At 54.1% G+C, this 20,986-nt stretch overlaps 9 protein-coding genes across 9 annotated transcripts; 5 read left to right on the forward strand and 4 right to left on the reverse strand.

The window, feature by feature from the left end:
* Window positions 1-45: 45 nt before the first annotated feature.
* BDP81DRAFT_416675 (adaptin N terminal region-domain-containing protein) lies at window positions 46-3,232 on the reverse strand. The gene is made up of 5 exons (XM_060589551.1): window positions 3,026-3,232; window positions 2,840-2,963; window positions 2,585-2,773; window positions 425-2,531; window positions 46-360 (listed from the first exon to the last, which is right to left on the reverse strand). The coding sequence occupies exons 1-5, from the start codon at window positions 3,033-3,035 to the stop codon at window positions 274-276; spliced, it is 2,517 nt and encodes an 838-aa protein (XP_060450894.1). The 5' UTR covers window positions 3,036-3,232; the 3' UTR covers window positions 46-273.
* Window positions 3,233-4,574: 1,342 nt separating this feature from the next.
* On the reverse strand, window positions 4,575-5,553 carry BDP81DRAFT_445574 (calmodulin; the record flags this gene model as incomplete). The annotated part of the gene is made up of 7 exons (XM_060591971.1): window positions 4,575-4,609; window positions 4,671-4,812; window positions 4,863-4,933; window positions 5,004-5,129; window positions 5,281-5,296; window positions 5,358-5,414; window positions 5,551-5,553. The coding sequence occupies 7 exons, from the start codon at window positions 5,551-5,553 to the stop codon at window positions 4,575-4,577; spliced, it is 450 nt and encodes a 149-aa protein (XP_060450895.1).
* A 1,368-nt stretch (window positions 5,554-6,921) lies between these two features.
* BDP81DRAFT_445575 (SNARE domain-containing protein) lies at window positions 6,922-8,174 on the forward strand (the record flags this gene model as incomplete). The annotated part of the gene is made up of 3 exons (XM_060591972.1): window positions 6,922-6,944; window positions 7,061-7,620; window positions 7,690-8,174. The coding sequence occupies 3 exons, from the start codon at window positions 6,922-6,924 to the stop codon at window positions 8,172-8,174; spliced, it is 1,068 nt and encodes a 355-aa protein (XP_060450896.1).
* Window positions 8,175-8,391: 217 nt separating this feature from the next.
* BDP81DRAFT_457567 (pentatricopeptide repeat domain-containing protein) lies at window positions 8,392-10,801 on the reverse strand (the record flags this gene model as incomplete). Its single annotated transcript, XM_060593296.1, has 2 exons — window positions 8,392-10,404; window positions 10,697-10,801. The coding sequence occupies 2 exons, from the start codon at window positions 10,799-10,801 to the stop codon at window positions 8,392-8,394; spliced, it is 2,118 nt and encodes a 705-aa protein (XP_060450897.1).
* A 447-nt stretch (window positions 10,802-11,248) lies between these two features.
* BDP81DRAFT_389877 (uncharacterized protein) lies at window positions 11,249-11,712 on the forward strand (the record flags this gene model as incomplete). The annotated part of the gene is made up of 4 exons (XM_060587325.1): window positions 11,249-11,253; window positions 11,378-11,462; window positions 11,537-11,597; window positions 11,651-11,712. 4 exons carry the CDS (start codon window positions 11,249-11,251, stop codon window positions 11,710-11,712), a joined length of 213 nt encoding a protein of 70 aa, XP_060450898.1.
* Window positions 11,713-12,067: 355 nt separating this feature from the next.
* On the reverse strand, window positions 12,068-12,904 carry BDP81DRAFT_389878 (clathrin light chain; the record flags this gene model as incomplete). Its single annotated transcript, XM_060587326.1, has 3 exons — window positions 12,068-12,532; window positions 12,586-12,809; window positions 12,862-12,904. 3 exons carry the CDS (start codon window positions 12,902-12,904, stop codon window positions 12,068-12,070), a joined length of 732 nt encoding a protein of 243 aa, XP_060450899.1.
* Window positions 12,905-14,066: 1,162 nt separating this feature from the next.
* On the forward strand, window positions 14,067-15,513 carry BDP81DRAFT_457569 (RNA polymerase II-binding domain-containing protein; the record flags this gene model as incomplete). Its single annotated transcript, XM_060593297.1, has 4 exons — window positions 14,067-14,164; window positions 14,236-14,327; window positions 14,411-14,611; window positions 14,663-15,513. The coding sequence occupies 4 exons, from the start codon at window positions 14,067-14,069 to the stop codon at window positions 15,511-15,513; spliced, it is 1,242 nt and encodes a 413-aa protein (XP_060450900.1).
* A 649-nt stretch (window positions 15,514-16,162) lies between these two features.
* BDP81DRAFT_416682 (ABC transporter) lies at window positions 16,163-19,001 on the forward strand. The gene has a single exon (XM_060589552.1). The coding sequence runs from the start codon at window positions 16,320-16,322 to the stop codon at window positions 18,720-18,722; it is 2,403 nt and encodes an 800-aa protein (XP_060450901.1). The 5' UTR covers window positions 16,163-16,319; the 3' UTR covers window positions 18,723-19,001.
* Window positions 19,002-19,279: 278 nt separating this feature from the next.
* On the forward strand, window positions 19,280-20,878 carry BDP81DRAFT_416683 (hydrolase). Its single transcript, XM_060589553.1, has 2 exons — window positions 19,280-19,570; window positions 19,649-20,878. The coding sequence occupies exons 1-2, from the start codon at window positions 19,505-19,507 to the stop codon at window positions 20,492-20,494; spliced, it is 912 nt and encodes a 303-aa protein (XP_060450902.1). The 5' UTR covers window positions 19,280-19,504; the 3' UTR covers window positions 20,495-20,878.
* Window positions 20,879-20,986: the final 108 nt, after the last annotated feature.

A 20,986-nucleotide genomic window follows, 5' to 3' on the forward strand; every position in this document is an offset into this window, starting at 1 on the left:
TGTCATCGCTCCCGCACTGGGCCATGGACTACAACACAAAAGATGCATAGATAAGAATTGTCGCTTCGAAGCCAGAATTACATATGGTATCACAGATTCAGACTTATAAGAGCCATGTGGTTTCAACGACGGTGTACTTTTCGTTTGCGCCCAACCTTTTCATCCTCGCAGATTGTTCTATTTTTTTCAATACGCTTGCCTTGTCATAGTAAGTATACAAGTCCAAGCCATGCTCAAGTCCACGCCACCACCCGAAAAGACAATTGTGTCAAATCAGGACGGCTCGGTCCAGTTCACCTGGTCCATCACCTCCCCAGCAGATGAATGCCCGTAACCGATCCTCAGACGTAATCGCAGCGGCTGCGAGCAAGTTAGCAATGTGAAGGGAAAAAAGAGCTAGAGCAAAGAAGGGGAAGAAACATACTCCCTTGGCTCCAGACACAATCATTCTCTGGGTGGCTTCGGCACCAGGACCGACATCCGTGCTTGAAATGGCCATGAGTTGCAGCTTCTGCGTCTTGGGAACGGCTGCTTGTAATCCCACATTCGAAAGAGAGCCAGACCCGGAGTTTCTGAAGCGACCGATGACCTGAACCAGACCCTCGGCGTTGCGTTGGATCTGGAAGCTGACATTGAGACCGTTGTTGTCGTAGACAGGAAGGCCTGCCGGTGCCTGCGAAGCGGCCTGCGCCTGGGGCGGAGGAGTTGCCGCGGCGGACATGGAAGACATCAGCTCCATATTCGAGCCACCCATGACTGGTACGGGGGAGCCCATTGGTTGAGCAGGGCCTTGGGAGAAGAGGTCCATGATAGAGGCGGCCTGGGATTGCTGCGGGCCAGGCGAAGTCGAAGTGGGGGGCGATGAGGTTCCGCCTAGAATATCGGCGAGGAGGTCAGTGTTAGAAGCACCGCCGGCCGCAGGCGTTGTTGTTGAAGGTGTGTCCATAAGGTCGAATAGGAGGTCCTGTTCGGTCGGCTTGACGACCCTCGATTTCCGGTTGGCAGCCTTTGCCTTCTTTGTGGTGGTCGCCGCGCCCAGCACGCGGGATTCTTCCTTAATTTGAGGCGGCGGCATCTTCTCAAGAACACCAGAGCGGATCTGGTCGTACGAGAACAAATTGGTGTACTCAACAGCTCTTTGCTGCACCTCGACATCCAGACTTGTCTGATGGACTTCAAGCAAACGGCGGATGCGATCGAGTTGTGCAGGATCTGTTAGTCTTGTCGTCAATTTAACGAGAGCCGTAACGATGTACTCGGTGGAAACCTGAGTTGCGTGGTTGCTGTTAAGAATGGTCGTGAACAGGTCAATGAGTTCATGTTGCTTAACCTCCCGCACCAGTTCCTCCTCTTCATATTGCCCACCCTTCAACAGAGCATCACCGTATTCGCCGATGCACCACGCTCCGGATTGTGTCAGACTCTCCTGCGTAATATCCTTCTTCAAATTGATGTAGAGTTTCTGAACGGCATAGGTCTGCAGTTCAGGGGTAGTGGCCACCAGTCGGATAAAGGATGACATGATGGGCTCCTTGACATAATTGCCGGCGAGCGTCAACACTCGCAACATGGTGTCGACGTGCCAACGCTTGTTCGGTGCAAACTTGTCGGCAGCAATGCCTATTTGACTAGTCATGGTAGGCTTGAACTCATTGTCGGCGACCTCCAAGAACGCAAGCAACTCCCGGATGAGGACCCGCACATTGCTCTCGTTGATGAGCGTAAAACTGAGTTCGAGCGCTCGCCTCCTGATACTGATGTCCGGGTCTCTCAAGCACTCCAAGATAGTGTTGCGGTGTCTCTGGACAGCGTTTGGCTCGATTGCAACCACCTTGATGAGGGTGTTGAGCGCAACGTAACGGATGTTGTTGTCGCGGTTAGAGAGGAACTTGCCCAGAATGTTGACACCGAGTACACGAAGACCAGAATCCGCCTCAATATCGAGGATCGTGAGGACAGCCTCGTACAAGATGGAGTTTCCGACGTTCTTGGAGGAGTCCGTATTCGTCGCAACCTGTGCCAGAATATCGTTGATCTGCTCACTGACGTGTGCGTCGCCTGTAGCCAAGGCCCTGAGGAAGCGGAGGATCTTAACTTGCACAAACGGATCGCTGATACCTGTGACGTCATGCTCGGGAGCATACCCAGAGGTTGCAAGCGCCTTGAGCGTCTTGACCAAGTTTGGTACAAAGACCTTGAACTTCTCGACAATGTCCTCGTCACCGTCCGCGTCTTCCTCCTCGTCGGCTTCGCAGAAGCTCGTCGCCAGGGTCAGGCCGCACAGCTGGACGCCGTGGTTTCGGTCAGCCAGTAGGTTGCTGACCTTGTCCACGAAGTGCTCTTTCAAGTCTGGGACCTTGCGACATATCCGCATGGCACAAAGGGCCGCCTTCCTTCGAATATACGGGTTCGATGTGTTGACGCAGGCCTCGACTTGCTGGAATAGATCTCGCGACATCTCAATGGAGGCGATGTTACCCAGGGTGCAAAGGGCCAGACCGACGACATACTGGTTCGAGTGTGCAAGGTCACTATTCAATGTCAGCTCTGGATACAATGGCCAAAGTGTGTTGTCGGTGCCTACTTCTGAAGCGAGTTTGTCACAAGCGTCAAGACCTCTTGGTTTTCGTCGAGCAGCAAACTAGTAGCGAGGTGGCCCAGCCGCTTGTCGGCGAACCGTGGAGAAGCAAGCAGCTTCAGACATTCGATCTGACCAAAATGTGTTCTCTCACCGAGGGTGAAGAGGTATAGAAGCTTGGCAACATTGTTCCGCCTGGTTATTAAACGTCAGCCCCGATCCGCAATGGTATTCCTCTTGGAATCACAATCCATTGCGCACCTCACGCTGTGGTCGCCGCTCTCTTCTCTGAAGCTTGCTCGGATAGAGGCACTCTCTTTCTGGATTACGGCTCGTTCGTCGGCGATGGTCTTGGCAGCACGAACGTTGCGGATGAACTGCTTCACTGGAGTGTCACCTAGGTCAGCTCCAGGCCACCGAGACAGGTACAGAGGGGCTTTATCGCACAAGAACTCATGTTGGGCGACCGGGGGGATGGGCCCGCGGAGGGCCTTGGACAAGTAGCTGGGGCCTGGGGAGAAGATTGCTCGGAGGGGGTTGCAAGCTCGTCGAGAGCTCTCGAAAGTGCGAGTCGCGATTGTCGAGGAGGTCCTTAAGGGTCGTGTTGCGGTAGACTTGCTAAAGGCCGAATAGACCAGATAGACGGGGCCAAGGATGTCAGGCCCGGCGGGTTGAGCGACATGCATCCGTGGCCTGGCATTGGAGCCTTTGGAGGTGCCACCGTGCAGCGCCGTCACAGGTGTGGGGCCGATGTGTAGAATTGGCCCTACATTTCAGGCGTAAACCAATTTGGTACCTGACAGACCTCCAGAGGCTGCAATAGGGGGGCTTTAGGGGTCCTTCAGCGTGCCGTGTACCGTAGCTGGCACCCATGTCCTCTGGATTCCATTGCCCGTGGGGTTTTGTGCGCCTGGGCTTGGGATTCGAGACTCATCTCAAGAGTCAGAGATACCTCACATTCTTCTGAGACCTGATGAGCTGTTGACCACGTCTTGCTCATACTACATCCAAATCAGGTTACACTCACTTCTAAGAGTATCTTTCAAACTTGGACTCTGAATGTTAAGTTCCTAGCAGCGGTGGATGCCACTGGCGATACATCGTGCCACATGTTGTCTACCTCGCGTGTACTGCACCAAGATCTTCCAAGACAACCCAAGCAACCAAGATGATATTGATGACAAGCAATTGCAGCCCCAAGGTTGCTTCAATATACGCATACTTGGGATATATAGAGGGGCGGATCGGGGCGGTGCCTGCAGCCCTGCCAAGCTAGATTGCTCTGCCGGCCTAGCTCTTTGGTTCAGGATATTCCAGGCCATGGGTAGCGTGATAGGTCATGATATCAAGATTATCTATCCATATAGACTCCTATCGTTTTCTGAACAAGCTTACACACCTTCTTTGTTGCCCTCTTAGTATGTGACATTAGTCCGGGTATGAAAGACCGATTTGCCAACCAAGTGAGTGCTCATCACAATGATTGGCATCATATTCAAACATGTGATACTCGCCGCCGAGAAGCCGCGACAACATACACGAATTTTGCACTAGATCACAAGTAACGTTGAGTTTCGCAATGGCAATTGATGAACGCGCCGGGTTGATTGACTTTTGCATTCGCCGCCCTGGAGGAGACCCCCTTCTAAGCGTAACTCCCGTATCATTCAAAATAAAGTCTTGTGTCTGTGTCGGTGTAGGTGTAGGAGAGTGTGTTCGTCAAATAAGCATCGTGATAGAACGGGAATGAAACAGGCAAGCGTGCTGGCAGCGAGACGAATGCATAGAGCCCCCCTCAACCGTCCGAATATCAAACTCGTCCTTTCGCTGGTTATTCTCGTATGGCAACTCCCACGGTCTAAAAGGATACCTTCTGACCAGCCTGACCCTTTGAAACCTATTCGTGTCGTTCCTCGCAAGAAACAAATGCTGCGCGGCCAATGTCACCGTGCCGGTGGATGGGTTCGACCTACAGCCGCTCAACCAACTTGACGCCTTACTTCTGCATCATGAGTTGGACGAACTCGTTGTCTGGGAAGGTTTGTTAGCAACATGAACAGCAGCAGCGGGGACATGTAGGACGTCTCCTTACAGTCGATACGTCCATCACCGTCCTGGTCAGCCTCGCGAATCATCTCATCAACCTCGTCGTCGGTGAGCTTCTCGCCGATCGAAGTCATGACGTGGCGAAGCTCGGCGGCGGAGATGAAGCCGTTGTTGTCGCGGTCAAAGACCTGTCTCTGGTCAGCACTGTGTCGATGCGCGTTGCGCCAGCTCTTCTCACCTTGAAGGCTTCACGAATCTCCTCCTCGGAGTCGGTGTCCTTCATCTTGCGGGCCATCATGGTGAGGAACTCTGCACAAGGTCATTCGTCAGCGAGCCGATCTCTTATGGGCGGTTGCCAGCTGTTATCGTGTAGACCTACCAGGGAAGTCGATCGTTCCGTTGTTGTCGGCGTCAACCTCGTTGATCATGTCCTGGAGCTCCGACTCGGAGGGGTTCTGTCCCAGGGAGCGCATGACGGTACCGAGCTCCTTGGTTGTGATTTGTCCTGTCCGAATTCTTTAGTCCCGTGTCCTGAAATCTACATGATCAAGTCTCGAAAATGTGCTAATGCTGGTCTCGTATCGAAGCGGTCGCGGGAGTCGCAATAGTAGGGGCGCGGGGTCGAGAGAAAGGGAAAGGGGGGATGAGGTACTGACCATCGCCGTCCTTGTCCTGTATTGATGGGTTAGCTAAGTCATGTTTCGATGAGGTAGGAAGACATGGAGTGACTTACAAAGAGGGAGAAGGCTTCCTTGAACTCGGAAACTTGCTCTTCGGTGAGGGAGTCAGCCTAGATTGAAGGTAGCCGTGTCAGTTCAGCTCGCCGAAAATAGCGTCGGTAGCCCCTCAGTCGCGGGGTTACCTCACAAGAGGTAGGTAGCATGAAGGCGGGATAGAAGACGGAGCTCGGATTGTGGGCAACTAACCATGGCGAATGTTGACGATGGTTTATTGGGAGAATAGGGGACTGGGTCTGGGAGCGGTCTACGTCGAATGGAGCCGTATGTTTTGGAGTTGGAAGATGTTCACGAAAGTGTTCGCAAGTCTTGGCCAGATTAGATGCTACCGGATGCCATTGGGGGGTCGAGCTTTTCTGTAGTGGGCAGCTCGTGGAGAGAGAGATGGGGCAGACGGGGGGGAATATCGGGCGATAGGGGGGGCCGCGGGCGTCGAAGGGTCGAAGCTGACAGGCTGCCTGCCCGGTCTGTGGCTAGCCAATGCCATAGGTACCTTAACCACTGGGTGGGCAGTGGGCGCCTTTCCAGGACCGTAGCTTCACCTCTCAGCGTGTCAAAGGCACCGCGTCTCCCAGCCTGATGGGCCCGTGGTGCCAGGGGTCGCTCTGTACTTGGCGGTGTCACCCTAAGAAAGGCCCCCTAAATGAAAGGATGACGGACGGTCTGGAAGGTGCCAGGTGGCAAGGCGGCGTGCCCACGCCTTGGCCCACTTGTACCTCAACACCTAAGGTACCTTGCGTATTTCCCGTCCCTTCCATTCTTCACCTTAATTCAGGACGGATACCTACTCCGTAAGGTGCAGAGAGGAAAAAGCTGACATAAGACATCCTGAAGCGGCGGGTGCATAAAGAACAACGCACCAATTGACGTCGAGCAGTGCCGCGTCGACAGCCTAAAGGCAGGTTGCCTCGACGGTACGGAGCCATTTGGCGCGGCCCACACGCGGCTCAATCCGCAGACAACCGAACAAGACCCGTGGACCTGACGCAATCCGTCTCCGTTCCCAAAGGCTCCCATCCTGGCATGCGATACCTGTCCAATTCATCAGCGTGTTAGTGCAAGCTTGTCGGCGCATTTCTACACAGGGCGGCATAATCAACCAACCACCACCACCACCACCACGACGTACTTCACCATACTTTACCTTTTCATCCTATCACCTTGACTCGTGATCCAAGAGCTTCCCTACGTATCCGTGCTTGTCTTTTGTTGAGGACTCGACTTGGCTACCTCCCAAATCAACCACATATCAGCTCCTGCTAATTAATTACTGCGACCCGAGGCTGAGAGCCGGTCCTGGGATCTTTACGGATATTAGACAGCTAAACCGATTCCGCCCTTGGCACAACTAAACCATCTAATCTGACGTACTTTTCCTAAAAGACTCCCCGATCACACACCATCCACGTCGCCGCAACTTTGTCCTCGCCCAACGCCAATGGTGTCCTGTTCCGTAATTGCGACCTCTCGTTCATGACGGCGACCCTGAGCGGCCCGCGCAGCGAGCGACAAAGGACCCCAGGCTGAGCAGCGCCATCGCGGCCTACTCTGGCGTCCGCTATGTGGCGAGACCGCACGAACCTGTACGTCGAGCTGCCCTTGTTCGCCCACTGAATACCCGCATCGTCTTCACCTTTTACCTAGCTAGACGAGAACCAAGCTCCTTTCTCTTATGCTGACAGTGCATTTCGACATACAGCTATATTTCCTATCGGCAGTCTTACGCGCACCATCCGACGAAAAAGACAAAGTACAGCGGTAGCGCGGCCGGTGGGAATGGCTTCGGCGATGTCTTTCCCGGGAACACCAGCTATGCCAGCGGCAATGACGACACGCGCGGTCTCCTCTCGGCCGGTGCCTTTGAGGATGATGGCGACGCCGTCATAGAGATGGACCTCCTGCCCCCGCGCTGGGCCGACATATCCGACGAGATCACCGACCTGCTTGCCGACATTGCTACCCGAAGCCAGGCTCTCGAGCGCCTACACCAGAAGCATGTTCTACCAGGGTTCAACGACGAGGATGCGAAAAAGGCTGAGGAGAGGGAGATTGAGAGGCTCACGCAGCAGATCACAAAGGGATTTCACGACTGCCATGGCTGCATCCAGCGGGTCGAGCAGATGGTGAGGGACTCGAAACATTCCGGGACAATTACCAGTGCCGAGGAGACCATGGCGAAAAACATCCAGATCTCCCTAGCTTCACGGGTGCAGGATTCTAGCGCGCTGTTCAGAAAGAAGCAGAGCGCATACTTGAAAAGTAAGTACCCGCGGACTTAGAGATATCGAAGGGGGGGGAGAAGGAAGACATGCTAAAAGTGTTATTCAGAACTGCGCGGAATGAGCGGTCTTGGCGCAGGCGGCGTTGGCGTGCCAGGCGAAAGAGGATCAACACCTCAACCCTCCAACTCGTACCTAGACCCGTCCATGGTCGAGTCGGACGCCGACAGGTCCTTTTCGCAGTCGACGCTCCAAGCCACGCAGCAGAAGCTCCTGCAGTCCAACGACGCGGCCATTATCCAGCGCGAGAAAGAGATCGAGGACATTGCGCAGGGTATCATCGAGCTCGCCGACATCTTCCGCGACCTGCAGAATATGGTCATCGACCAGGGCACCATGCTGGACAGGATAGACTACAACGTGGAGCGTATGACCACCGACGTCAAGGGGGCCGAGAAGGAGCTCGTCATCGCCGACACGTATCAGAAGAAGACGACCAAGCGCAAGATTATCTTGCTTCTCCTGCTCATTATAGCAGGCATGATCATCCTCTTGGTCATCAAGCCCAAGAAACGCGGCGGGGACGACGAGTAAACTCCAAAAGGGGGTCAGAGGCACCTCAATGAAGAGACGAAGAAGTTGGTGTAAACTAAATGTATGAATTTTCTTATTTTAGAAGAAATGTCTAGCGATTATGGGACCCATCATCGACCTGCAAGGATAATCAAAATCATCATTCATCCCTTGGTGTATGAATGTTATTCTATTACATGGTGTTTTCACAAGAGAGATTGCACTCGCGGCTTGGCAGTCATAGCCCTCTCCTTTGCTTCACCCGTGCCTCGCTCATGAGGTCTTGTAAATCTGCCACATCAGGCAACAGTCTGCGTCCAGCCGCCTTGTTGAACATCTCCAGAGTGCTCTTCAACGGAGGCAAGTCCGCATTCATCCTCGGCGCGCTGCTGACTCGGGCCAGGTACGTCCGAGCCAAGCACTTGACGACCTCCTCCTGAACAACGGACGTTCGGAATGGGATGCCTCGATCATTCAGGACCGCGAGTAATCGCACACCCCGGGCGAGGGAGAACCCGCCGCTTGTAGCCTCTGATTCCAAGGAGACATCCTTCGCAGGATCAAGACATTGCGAGCCGCCTGCCTTGAATCCCCAACGGACAATGGCGGCGTGTAGAGCAGGGTTGTCAAAGATTCGGCGCATCGGGTGCTGCTCGTGCGATATGGGCAAGTCGGTCGGGACAAGAACATTTCTAGCTGAGCTCTCCACGCCTAACGGCGGTGCGTCCAGCGGGTGGACCGGAAGCAGTCCAGCATTGGAGATGCAAAGGTGCTGATACGTGTCCAGTATGCCAAGGCTGATCTCCTCCAACACGCCAAAGCGGCCAAATTTGCCGAGTCCAAAGAGGATCTTCTGCCAGTACCGCGAATGCAGAGGCTTCTGCAGCAACGTCAGGCGTGTAAGAAAGGCAATGGCTGTGGAGAACGCCTGCTGGTTGTGTGCGGTAGTCTTTGGGTTCCATGGTAAGGGGTCGAGAAGACTCGCGCAGATATGCTGTATCGTCGATGCGTGGACCTCGATATCCATCGTTCGCATCTCATCCAGCAAAGCCAAGGCTTGCTTGAACCTCCCCTCGTCGACGAAGTGATGCAGCAAGATATTCGACGTGGAGTCGACCGAGTCTTCCACCATTGCCGGCTGGACCGCCAGCAACAGCCGGTGTGTTTTCCAGTCTCCTTCATCAAAGGCCTTGTCACGGATGCTGGCAAGCATCGCGGGGTCATCAAAGACGTCTGGGTGTATATCCGTGTGCAGCAATTCCGCGAGCAGCTCGTCATCATTGTTCTCAGCAAAACGTTTGAGCACCCATGCATAGGCTGAATGCCCAATGCCGATGTTGACTGTCCGCAGCTGCTCGATCCGGGTCATGACCCCTTTGGCCGTCGGTTCGCGCAAGGCGATCGACTGGAGGGATAGAGGGCCGATGTGGTGCACTCCGAGGGCGTGGACGGCATGGATTGCAAAGTCGAGAGGCACCCAGGAGCTTGCAAACCAGCGCGCACCAAGCTTATCGCTGTGCTGTCTTCCTGGAGGCCCACTCTCATCGCCGTGTGTGTCATTGATGGCCTCCCATAATGAGTCGTCCTGGGCGTCCCAGTACGCCTTGGAGTTCAAGCCAATGACAACCTGTTCCTCCAGTTCGAGGGTAGTGGTCGGATAGTAGCGAGCGAGGAACCTCAGGTACGGCTGTGACTCGGCATTAGGCGGAGGCAGATCGTCGTGGCGTATGAACGCTTGACGCCACCCAGCGCATTGTTGGGAGAGGCCGCTCTTGTAGAGGAGGGGAATGATCTCATTGTAGAATCCGCGGTGTATAGCTGTAAGATAAAGGGCTTGCAATGTCTGTTGCATGTCGGGTTCGGTGGTGACTGCGAATTGTCGTAACAAGGTACCGAAGGCTTCCTGTCCAGGGTCGAAGTTCGGCATCAAGCGCATATGCCACTGCAGTGCTCGCCGATACTGGCCCTTTCGGAGGCAATGTGAGACTGTCGTGAGGTATAACGACGGCCACTGGGCAGAGTTGTCATGAAGAAGACACTCCGCATATAGCGCAACGCCCTTGAGCTTGTCCTCATCGTGGAGGACAGTTTCCAGGATGATGCTCCAAAACGATTTTGCTTCTTCGCTCGTCACGTCCCTCCATGACCTGCGCCGCTCCACCGCTTCCCAAACAGCAAGCACACCATCTCTCCCACGCTTTTCCTTTGCGGCGATAAGAAAGCTGAGCCATGCTGAAAAGTCATCCTCGTTCTCCGGTATTTCGCCGAGTTCAACATTGGACTTATCGGGAAGCCAGATGTCGCCGTCCGAGTCGATGTTGGTGTTGAAGTCGGGTTCTCGTTGCGTGGGTAGACCTCGAGCTCTCCGAGGTTGAAAAAAAGCTGGTCTGGATCCAGAAGGCGGGCTTTCTGAAGGTTGCAGCGCGATATTCGTGTAGGTAGTTGTGCTGTTTGAGTCGCGAACGTCGACGACTGTGTGCAGGAAAGTTGGGCTATATCTCGGGTGACCGGATCCGCGCGGGTCAAGGTTGGGTACGCGTGACGATGGGTCGGAGGTAGCGAAGCTTCTGCGTGAAGTTCTCGGCAAGACTTGGACTGTTTGTCGAATCGCGCCGAGTCCTTGATGTGATTGCCGCCGGCCGAGGCATGCTGCTCTATTCAAGTGACAGAGGCATTGCGAGGCCAATTGCATTGCCCCGCGTGAAGAACCACCAAAGCACAATTGCGTCGAGACAGGGCATCAAGCATAGCAGCCGGCACATTGAACAAAACTAAGGTCCGGTGACGGGCTGCATCGCGAGGCTGAATCTGCAGGAGGAATCTAGCAATGGCAAGCTTGGAGGAATTTCAGGCTTGGGCCAAAAAGTTCCCCAAGCAAAGATCCATCCGTCAACCGAATTGAGCTCAGCGCCATTCGTCGGACAGAAGCTGGAAAGCGGGTCCTGCTGAGTCAGTCGGGGGGCCTTTCGGCCCACGCAAGGCATGAGCCCATCTTCCTGATTGCTCCGTCCGTCCTTCAAAGCCGACATACGAGAAAGCCTTTGAAGCTGTAAACCACCACAAACCCGAAGCAAATCGCAATTGAATCGATCAAAATGGGGTACGTGCCTTCTTAGCAGACGAAAGACCGACCGGCGGTCGACGGAGCGCTGTCGTCGCCAATCGCTGTCCATGTCGAAGTCGAGAACAATTATCATACGAGGGCATTTCTGACGTCCACACAGTATCGTCGACGCGAAGAACAAGGTCCCCGACCTCCAGAAGTTCTACCAGGCCGCCTACAAGGACCACACCCGTGTCTGGAAGATCGTATGTCGAATTGATTCTGGCAATGCGCAATTGGCGCCGGCGCCGACGGACGGACGCTGACTCGATAATCGCAGAACCCTCGCTCCCGCTGGTACATGATCCCCTACGTTACCCTTCTGTGGGGATCTGTTGGTGGTATGTTGTCACTTGCTCGGAACTTCGTTAGGGCGAACACTCACATCAAGCAGCCTCCTTCTACGGCATGGGCCGCAAGGTCCTCGGCTACAACACCTACTTCGGCAAGGAATAGACGCTGCTCGCGATGGATACCACCCCGTAGCGAGAGGCTCGGGACCGGACTGTATGATTCGTAGGGCGACCAATAGACCAAATTGGCTTCAGAAGGCCATTCTTCCTTAGTGACATGTTCACAAAACTAAGAATTGTAATGACGTCGATCGTGGGAGTTCTCTTTTTTTACTATGCCTGTCAAAATTATAAGATGGCCAACCTTTTCCCGCTCCATCCTTTAGGCAGAAAAGGTCATCTAGAATACACATGCGCACCGGCTCAGCAAGTAACGTCAAAGTCTCGTGCTTGCGCGGCATTCAACACTCTTAGACGGCGACTGCCGATCCTCTCATCCATCCATTCGTTTACAGCATCTAGTAGCCGCTGGCTCCAGGTGCTTTCTCGTCCTTCTTCAGGCTGATGAGGAGCTCACGGAAGCGCTCCTTGCCGGAGCCGGAGGCGCCACCCTTAGAGCCCTTTCCGCTGACATCGACCAGCTTCGCGATTCTCTCCCAGCTCGTGCCGCCGGAGACGGTATCCTCACGGCTAGCAAGGAACTTCTCGGCGTCCTTTTGCGTCTGGGCAATACCCTTCTCCTTTTTGGCGTTGTAGTTGTTGTAGAAATCGTCAATGTTTTCTCTGGCTTCCTTGATCGTCTCCTCGCGCTGCTGAGCGAATTGCTGTGCCCGCTTCTCGTTCTGCGCATCTCTCTGCTCGCGCCACTCACGGATGACCGCGGGCTCCTCTTCCTCTTCGACGAAGGCGTTGTAGCCGGAGTTGTAGTTTACGCTAGGAGCAGCGGTGATACCAGCGCCGGGAATCTGACCAGGGGCGACAGCCTGTGTATTCATCTGTTAGACGGCTCGTAGGGCGACAGTGTGGTATGACGAACCTCGTTCTGGGCAAGGTCTGGGAATTGCGACTCGAATGTCGACTCCTCGCTGATGACGTTTCCACTGCCTCCACCCCCAAGAAGATCATCGTCGCCGGCTCCAAAGGCGATGGCATCGTCACCAGTAGCAAACTGATCGGCGTCGTCACCAAGAAGCGCCTTCTCGCGGGCAAGGAAGTCGTCGGTGGATGGTTCGGCGCCGGAGTCCTTGATGTCGGTTTGGGCTGGGTGCGGTTCGTCAGCCTCAGGAAATTCATTTGCGCTGAAAATACCTACCACCCGAATCGAAATCCTCTAGCGAAGGGAATCTGTCGGCCATTTTGATGCCTGGTTTGTGCGTTGTTGAAGAACAGGAAAGAGGGACAGGTTGTCGACGTGGCTGCTGGGGATCAGATGCCAAAGTACCGATCGGGATAGAATTCCGCCCAGAAGTTAAGCTGTACAAGTTGGGTGTCAATAGTCAAATTTTCTGTTTGAAAGCGCTCAAAGTCAACGGCGACTGTAGGTTTGTAGAAACAAGTTGAGGTGAAGTATGGTATGTTAGTTACCTCTGGTATGTGATAGGGACAACGGGAGGCTTCCTTGGATGGTACGGTGCTTGCCGTGTGCAGTGTGCAGTAACAGGTATCCACTTTGAAGCTGTCCCCATCGGTTAGTTGAATGCGCCTCTGGTGAAGTGTCACCCATGTGGTCCGAGCAAGCCCCTGTGGCTTGGGATTTTTGAGCAGGGAATACCAGTGGATATATACATATACTGGATACTTCCAAGTGAATTTCTACTTGGCTTATCGCTATATAGAGAGCAGGAGCGACCACGTCTGAGCCATCAGCGTTGTTTTGATTCTGGTTGACCTCCGTTAACTGACTCCCATATCACCGTCTCTCTTCTCAGCAGCAAGGTCGCCATTTCATCTCGCAGAGCAAAATTCTCGTAATCCCGGGTTTGCAGTCCATCTATCTTACTGTTTGGCCATCTGCGCAGGAGGGCTGCTAGATGCATTGATCTGGACGCTTTGCGGAAGCAGCTTTGGGAGGTCAGGTGTTTGCTACTAGGATTTCTGACCTAGAGATTCCATTGACTGACTGATTGAATACCTTCCCGTCCTTCCATTCTTTACCTCACTCCTCCCACTCACTCTTTCACTCTCACATACACTTTCTCTCACTCTCTCGCCTACCTTGCCTCACTTACCTCACTGGATTAATATTGCTTGATACTTTCTCAAGCACTGCATCTCGGAGGGGGTTTTTCTTTTTTCACTTCGCAGAAGTTCTCTAAGTCATCATCGCATCAACCATACCCATCCAATATTCAATTTCAACGGGGGTTTGCCTTTTCATCAAAGGAAGGAGCAAGGAAACACATCCGTCTTCAGATCGTGTTTGCCTCAAGTAAAGCAACTGGACACCTTCCCATTGCAGACACTGTCGCAGAGATCACTCTCTAAATACCTACAACACCCAAGTAGCGCCAGACTAATATGGCATACAACGACGATGCCGTGCTGGCAAAGCTATCGGCCCTGAATGAGAGCCACGACAGCATTGCGACTGCTGCACAATGGATCATGTTTCATAAGTAAGCCCGCCCGATGAGTTTCGACTCCCATGCTGCTCACTTGAATGGAATTGACTTTGACCTCTTTTCAGGAGACATGCAGATCGCACTGTTGCGCTATGGATGCAGCGTCTTCGCGACTCATCAAGCACCAAGAGACTAAGCTTGGTGTATCTTGCAAATGGTAAGGGCCTTGAAACATTGCAAAGTCTTTGTCTTCCTGACGACGAATTACCTACAACATGAATGATTCTGACACACTCACAGAGGTCACCCAGCAGTCAAAGGCACGACACAAAGAGGACTTTCTTGTGGCCTTTTCCCCTGTCATCGCTGAGGCGACGGCCTTAGCCTACAAGGGAGCACCGGCTGAGATCCAGAACAAGCTTAGAAGGGTCATTGACGTCTGGAAAGACCGCTTCATCTTTGAACCGCCTGTTCAACAGGCCATCGAACGCGGCATTGATGGTAAATACTCTCTGCATGCGATAGCAACATGATGTACTGATGATGCTCTAGAACTCGATAAGGCTCGAGGAACTGCCAAAGCAAACTTCGCTAGTCCTGGAATGGGCGGTGGTGGCCCCTCTGTTCCAGTAGAGCTCACCCCGCTCGTCACCTCCTATACCAATGTATCGAAGCTCAACCTACCTACTAAGACGGCTGTGAGCACCGCCAACCAGGATTTCGAAAAGGTCACCGACCCCTCGACACCCGTCCCGTCCGCCCCCGTCTACGCAGCAAGACTTAATGGTCTCTTGAAGAGTTTGGCGAGTGCTGAGGGCGCTGTCGCGGAATGTGTCAAGGCTAGGAAAGGCCTCATTGGCGAGTTGGAGAAGATGCTCAGCGCAAGTCAGGAGGCACTGACGAACGACGAGAGACAGCATGCCGAGCTGTTGTCCCGGAAGGCCGAGACGGAGGATAAGAGACGTGAGATTGAGCAAGCCATTATGCGTGGACTGCCGACGCATGAGGCTTCGCAATCCCCCGGCAATGGGGCATCCAAGACGCCTGAGCCTGAGAGACCAGAAGTTGAGGCGCTCACACCTCCCCCCGTGGAGGCCTTCACACCGCCGTCTGTGGAAGCGCTGACCCCTCCCCCTGTCCACGACGAGCCGCCTGTTCCTCACCACACAGAAGAGGATCGTGCCCGCTCGGCATCGAGCCAGGGTTTCCAGCCTCCGGCAGCGTCGGGCATCGAAATGCTGTCAGCCCTTGCCTCGCAGTACCAGTCTATCCCTGTCTCGGCAAATGGCGCGAAGAAGAGACGCCGAATCGACGGAGACGAATTCCCTGACCTTGGAGGCGATGATGGAATCGATGCCGACGTGGCAGAGATGCTGAGTAAGGAAAGTAACGGCAGTGCTTGAAAGATCTGTGTGTTACAGACTGCACCACGTCGACTACTCAGACTGCCACAGGCACGACTTTGAGAGACTTGGGGGCGGTTGCGCACGTAGTATCATGGTACTAGTGAGCACGCCGCACGCATCATTGGGTTTCACGGCCGGCTGCGAAGATTGGTCTCTCGAAGGCTCACTACGGGACGGAACCTCGAGATCTGTACCAAAACTGGCTCGAGGCAGGAGATAACCTTGAGGCACTGGCCATTCTTCGAGGACATGGTCTAAGGTGGAATCTGGGAGGGTCGAGGCCTATTGCAGCCTCATGTGTTTATAGTATGTAAGAAAGCTAGGAAGCTAGGGATCACAACAAAACAGAACAAGCAATTGGTAGAGCTGATTTAATTCTCGATGAATGGCCAAATGGTTAAATGGCATGTGAATGACCAGACTAAGGCGAATGGTGAACCGTACATTGACTACTGCCGCAACTTAGGCAGGTAGTTAGTGCTGTTCCTTCTGTCCTCGGCTGGTGCGGAGTGAGCAGTCGGCGAAAAGACATGCCCGGGCCGACTATCACCGAGGGGCCCTGTTAGCGGGCAGCAGCGTCCCGTCCGCTGTCAGCATTCCTCCGGGTACGGGCCATGCATCGAGCGCTGTAAATTTCGAGTGCAAACCGATGACGGAATCTCTCCGGTCCTCTCGTTAAACTACCTAGGTCGTGGCTGTATTCATGCGCAACCCGTCGAGCTTCTTCGTATAATGGTGCAGCCTCCTTCAACGCTTTCTGACTATGCGCCTCCCATGAGATAAATTCATTTTCCAATTCCACCATGGCTATGGCAGTAGTGCGATCCGCGGTGTTGCTCCCGCACCGCGCCGGCAGCTGCCCGACCACATTAGCATCGCTGATGACAACCCTCCCCGGCCTGCGCAAAACCTCGACGATTCCGCCGGTTCTACAACATCCTCTGCTGTCACAGATTAGAGGCTTCAGCTCCAAGCCCGTTCAATCATTATCTGCAGCTCGTTCTGCTGCTACCATCCACCGATCCGCGCGACAACGACCCTTTCCTTTTTCCCAAAAGCCTCAATCACCCGGACCGATCGCGATCCTGCGCTATCTCTCGAACGGGGTTTCCAAGCAACGAGACTCTCAGTCTGCGACGCAAAATCAGGCTACTCGAGACGGTGATAAGAACGCAAACCAGACCGAACCGTCGTCACGAGACCCCGAACAACCTGATGATTTCCAAAAGAGCGAGCGGGCTGCTAAGGCTGCCCAGGTTAACCTCAGTGCGAAGTTGTCAAAGGAGGGCAAGTCGCAAGGTGGCAAGGCCGGATTTTCCGAAATTTGGAGACTGATCAAGATTGCGCGGCCGGAGCTGCGGTGGCTGGGAATCGCCATGATCTTCCTCATCATTTCGTCCGGTGTTACCATGTCTATCCCATTTTCCGTCGGCAGAATCCTCGATATGGCTACCAAGGATCCGGCCGAGGAAGCGCGCTTGTTCGGTTTGACCATGCCGCAGTTCTTCACAGCCTTGGGCGTCATCTTGACCGTTGGAGCCATGGCCAACTTTGGACGCGTAATCCTCCTGCGTATTGTTGGCGAAAGAGTTGTAGCCCGTCTGCGCTCGACTCTCTATCGGCGAACATATGTACAGGACGCCGAGTTTTTCGACGCGAACCGAGTTGGAGACCTCTTGTCGCGACTCAGCTCTGATACTGTCATCGTTGGAAAGTCCATCACCCAGAACATCAGCGATGGTCTGAGGGCGCTTTTTAGCGGAGGAGCCGGTTTCTGTGTTATGGTCTGGCTTAGTCCCAAGTTGACTGGACTTCTCCTCATTATGCTGCCACCTGTTGCAGTCGGAGCCTTCTTCTACGGTCGTGCAATCAGAAACGTGAGCAAGGGTATCCAGAAGAATCTTGGTACCTTGACGAAGATTGCCGAAGAACGCCTCGGCAACGTGAAAACGAGCCAGGCATTCGTGGGAGAGATCCAAGAAGTCGGCCGCTACAACCGTCAAGTCAAGAAGATCTTTGCTCTGGGTAAGAAGGAATCCACGATCGCTGCCACTTTCTTCGCCTCAACGGGCTGGGCTGGTAACATGACCATCCTTGCCATGCTCGTTGTCGGCGGCAACTTTGTCCGCGACGGCGCCATGACGCTAGGAGACCTGACATCTTTTATGATGTACACGGCTTTTGCAGGATCCAGTCTGTTTGGTCTCTCGTCTTTCTACTCAGAGTTGATGAAGGGCGTCGGTGCTGCCAGTCGCCTTTTTGAGCTGCAAGACCGAAAGCCCGGCATCTCACAGACAGTTGGGCTCAAGGTGAAGTCTGCACAGGGCCCGATTCGGTTCTCAAACGTTTCGTTCGCCTACCCTACACGGCCTGCCGTCAACATCTTCAACGATCTTAACTTTGAGATTCCTTCGGGCAGCAACGTCTGTGTTGTGGGACCTTCAGGTGGCGGTAAATCGACCGTTGCCGGCCTGCTATTGCGATTCTACAATCCAATCGCTGGCTCTATTACAATCAACGGTGTTGACATTTCCAAGATGAATGTCAAGTCACTACGACGCCGCATCGGCATGGTCGCGCAGGAGCCTGTCTTGTTCTCTGGGTCGATTGCTGACAACATTTCCTACGGCAAGCCCAACGCCACCCGAGCTGAAATCATCGCGGCCGCGCGGAAGGCCAACTGCAACTTTATCAGTGACCTTCCCTCTGGATTGGACACGCAGGTCGGAGCCAGAGGCTCACAGCTGTCGGGAGGTCAGAAGCAGCGAATCGCCATTGCGCGAGCGTTGATCAAGGATCCCGATATTCTTATCCTCGACGAGGCGACCTCCGCCTTGGACGCCGAGTCTGAGACGCTTGTCAACGCCGCACTTACCTCGCTTCTCAGAGGCAGGAACACGACCATTTCTATTGCTCACCGACTGTCGACTATTAAGCGATCTGACCTGATCATTGTTCTTGGCAACAACGGCGGAGTCGCAGAGATTGGCAAGTACACGGAGCTTTCTGCCGACAGCAACAGCGCATTTAGCAAGCTCATGGAGTGGCAGATGAGCGGCGGTGACGTCCCCGATCCTCGCTCTAGTGACAGAGCTCATATTACAGAAGAGGAAGAAATCGAATCCGACCTCGAGAGGGAGGAGGGTGAAGAGGAAACCGAGGAGCAGGTGCAGGAGGAGGTGAGGGAGAAGGAGGCGCGGCGGTGAGAAGTATATACTACCTGGTCTCCGGACAAGAGTAGGATTGCTTTGAAGGCGGTTTTATGTGTGATTTTTCTTGTGTTTTATATCAAAAAGGCTGCTTACAGATGAAGCAGCGATTCAGCAGCAACGGCGAATCACTTACTGCTATGGGCGCAGCTCACACCGCGCTGCCGTCTTGTGTACTACAAATTATTCATGGGTTACATAGCATCATAGAATAACTCCGCTCGATCTTAATGGACGTCTGGAGTGCTCCAAAATCAACAATTTAAATGCTTTCCATCGCCAGATGATAGAATGTGATGTGCGAAGTACTCTATGAGTTGCCAGGCTCAAGGACTATAAGCTGCTCTAGCTTATCTAGGTACCATGACTCTCGACACCCTGTAGGCTAGAAAAGTCTAGTCTCACACTCTTTATTGATCACTGACGCCGTTCTAATTAAACGGCAGGTTGGCGTGCGAGTACCTGTGTCGCTGAGCCAAAAGCGGACGGTGACCGGAAGCTTCCATTGGAGAAGTTGGAGTTTCCAATAAGCTCCGAGCTTCCCATGTCTGCAAGCGGAGCTCAGCTCTTTCAGTGTGCCATGGCCACAGCGCCACCTCCACTCACCTTGGATGTCTTGAATCGAATCCCCAACAATAACACGTGAAAAGCATCTCACCTCATTCCTTCTCATAGCCCGTGGTACATCGTGGGAAATCCGCTGTATATCTGTATCTTGAATTATCTAGTCCTCCATTTATACCACCAAACCAATCGCACACAACATCATCGTCGTCATCATGGCTACGCAGACCGAGGGCACCTTTGAGGTGGACGGCCAGAAGCTTCACAGCACAACATGGACGGTAGGTACTCATTCCTTTTGGTTTATTTATCCATGACAACTCGCGGGCATAAATATATACTGACGCTGCACCAAATAGCCCGAGGGCCCCGTCAAGGCCAAGCTCGTCTTCGTACACGGCTTCAGTGACCACGTAGGACGGTACGACGAGCTCTTCCCCAGCCTCGCCGGCCGCGGCATCCAGGTCTTCAGCTGGGACCAGCGCGGATGGGGCCGCAGCGCCGCGACAAAGGCCGACCGGGGCCTCACGGGCCCAACGTCGCGCGTCCTCGCCGACGTAGCCGCCTTTATCCGCTCCAAGCTCCCGTCCCCGCCTACGGACGCGCCCGTCTTCGTCATGGGCCACTCCATGGGCGGCGGCCAGGTCCTCGCGCTGGCCAGCGACCCGCAGTACCACGACCTCGTCGGCCAGGTGCGCGGCTGGCTCCTCGAGAGCCCCTTTATCGCCTTCACGCCCGGCGAGGAGCCGAGTTTCTTGAAAGTGTTCTTTGGCAAGCTCGCGAGTAAGGTCCTGCCCAAGCAGCAGCTCGTCAACGAGATCCCCGCCGAGCACCTCACGCGCGACAAGGCGGCGCAGCAGAGCATCCGCGACGACGACCTCATGCACAACACGGGCACGCTCGAAGGGTTGGCGGGCATGTTGGAGCGGACGGACCAGCTTGCGCAGAACAAGCTGACGCTGAGCGGCAACGTCAAGAGTCTTTGGCTGGGCCACGGCACCGAGGACAAGACGACGTGCTTTAATGCCAGCAAGAAGTGGCTTGGCGCGCAGACGATTGACGATGGGCACCATAAGCCGTATGAGGGGGCGTATCACCAGCTGCACGCGGACTTATGCAAGGACGAGTTCTTCAAGGATGTCGGGGATTGGATCCTTGAGAGGGCTGGCGGAGAGCCTGTGGCGAAGCCCGAGTCCAAGTTGTAGGAGACTGGACGGGCCCGCGGCATCTCTGTCTTTGCCTTTGGTCCATGTAACCGGTACTGGTGTCGTGACTTTTTGGTTGGTGCGATATCTCTCTTTCGTCTGTGGCTTGGTGGTGGTGGTCGAGACCATGTACGCTGCCGAAGTCGCGGACTGCTATACCTCACTATCATGCCACGATGGTATCCTGCTTGGTGATATAGCTGCACTTGGAAACGTCCAGAGTACATCTGCATCCACGCCAAGGCCAGCTTCTAGGATCTATATATGTAAGAGTTCTTTTTTCAGCAGCATATTAATAATATTCAAGTTATTTGCAATTCAAGAGAACTACGCCGATGGAAGTCCCCGAATTATGAATCAAATACATATTAAATCATTCTTTTGGTGTTCAGCTTGGCCTGTTTAAGGTATCTCCTAGTAAATCGATGCCAAGGTTGCCGAGTGAATGGGATGTGACCCGGTTCCGGTTGTGCCCGAAGCACATGAGAAACG

This window comes from Colletotrichum phormii (genome assembly GCF_030913505.1).
Source record: "Colletotrichum phormii strain CBS 102054 chromosome Unknown BDP81scaffold_2, whole genome shotgun sequence".
In the NCBI taxonomy this organism is placed as follows: Eukaryota; Fungi; Ascomycota; class Sordariomycetes; order Glomerellales; family Glomerellaceae; genus Colletotrichum; species Colletotrichum phormii.

What these genes read in the sequence shown, in the direction of transcription:
- BDP81DRAFT_416675 (XM_060589551.1), bottom strand. An exon ending in AGCGGCGACCACAGCGTGAG is followed by an intron (nt 2,774 to 2,839) that starts GTGCGCAATGGA and finishes TTTAATAACCAG; the next exon opens with GCGGAACAATGTTGCCAAGC. An exon ending in TTGTGTCTGGAGCCAAGGGA is followed by an intron (nt 361 to 424) that starts GTATGTTTCTTC and finishes ACTTGCTCGCAG; the next exon opens with CCGCTGCGATTACGTCTGAG.
- BDP81DRAFT_416682 (XM_060589552.1), top strand. Translation starts at nt 16,320, where the DNA reads ATGGCTATGGCAGTAGTGCGATCCGCGGTGTTGCTCCCGCACCGCGCC.
- BDP81DRAFT_416683 (XM_060589553.1), top strand. Translation starts at nt 19,505, where the DNA reads ATGGCTACGCAGACCGAGGGCACCTTTGAGGTGGACGGCCAGAAGCTT. An exon ending in TTCACAGCACAACATGGACG is followed by an intron (nt 19,571 to 19,648) that starts GTAGGTACTCAT and finishes TGCACCAAATAG; the next exon opens with CCCGAGGGCCCCGTCAAGGC.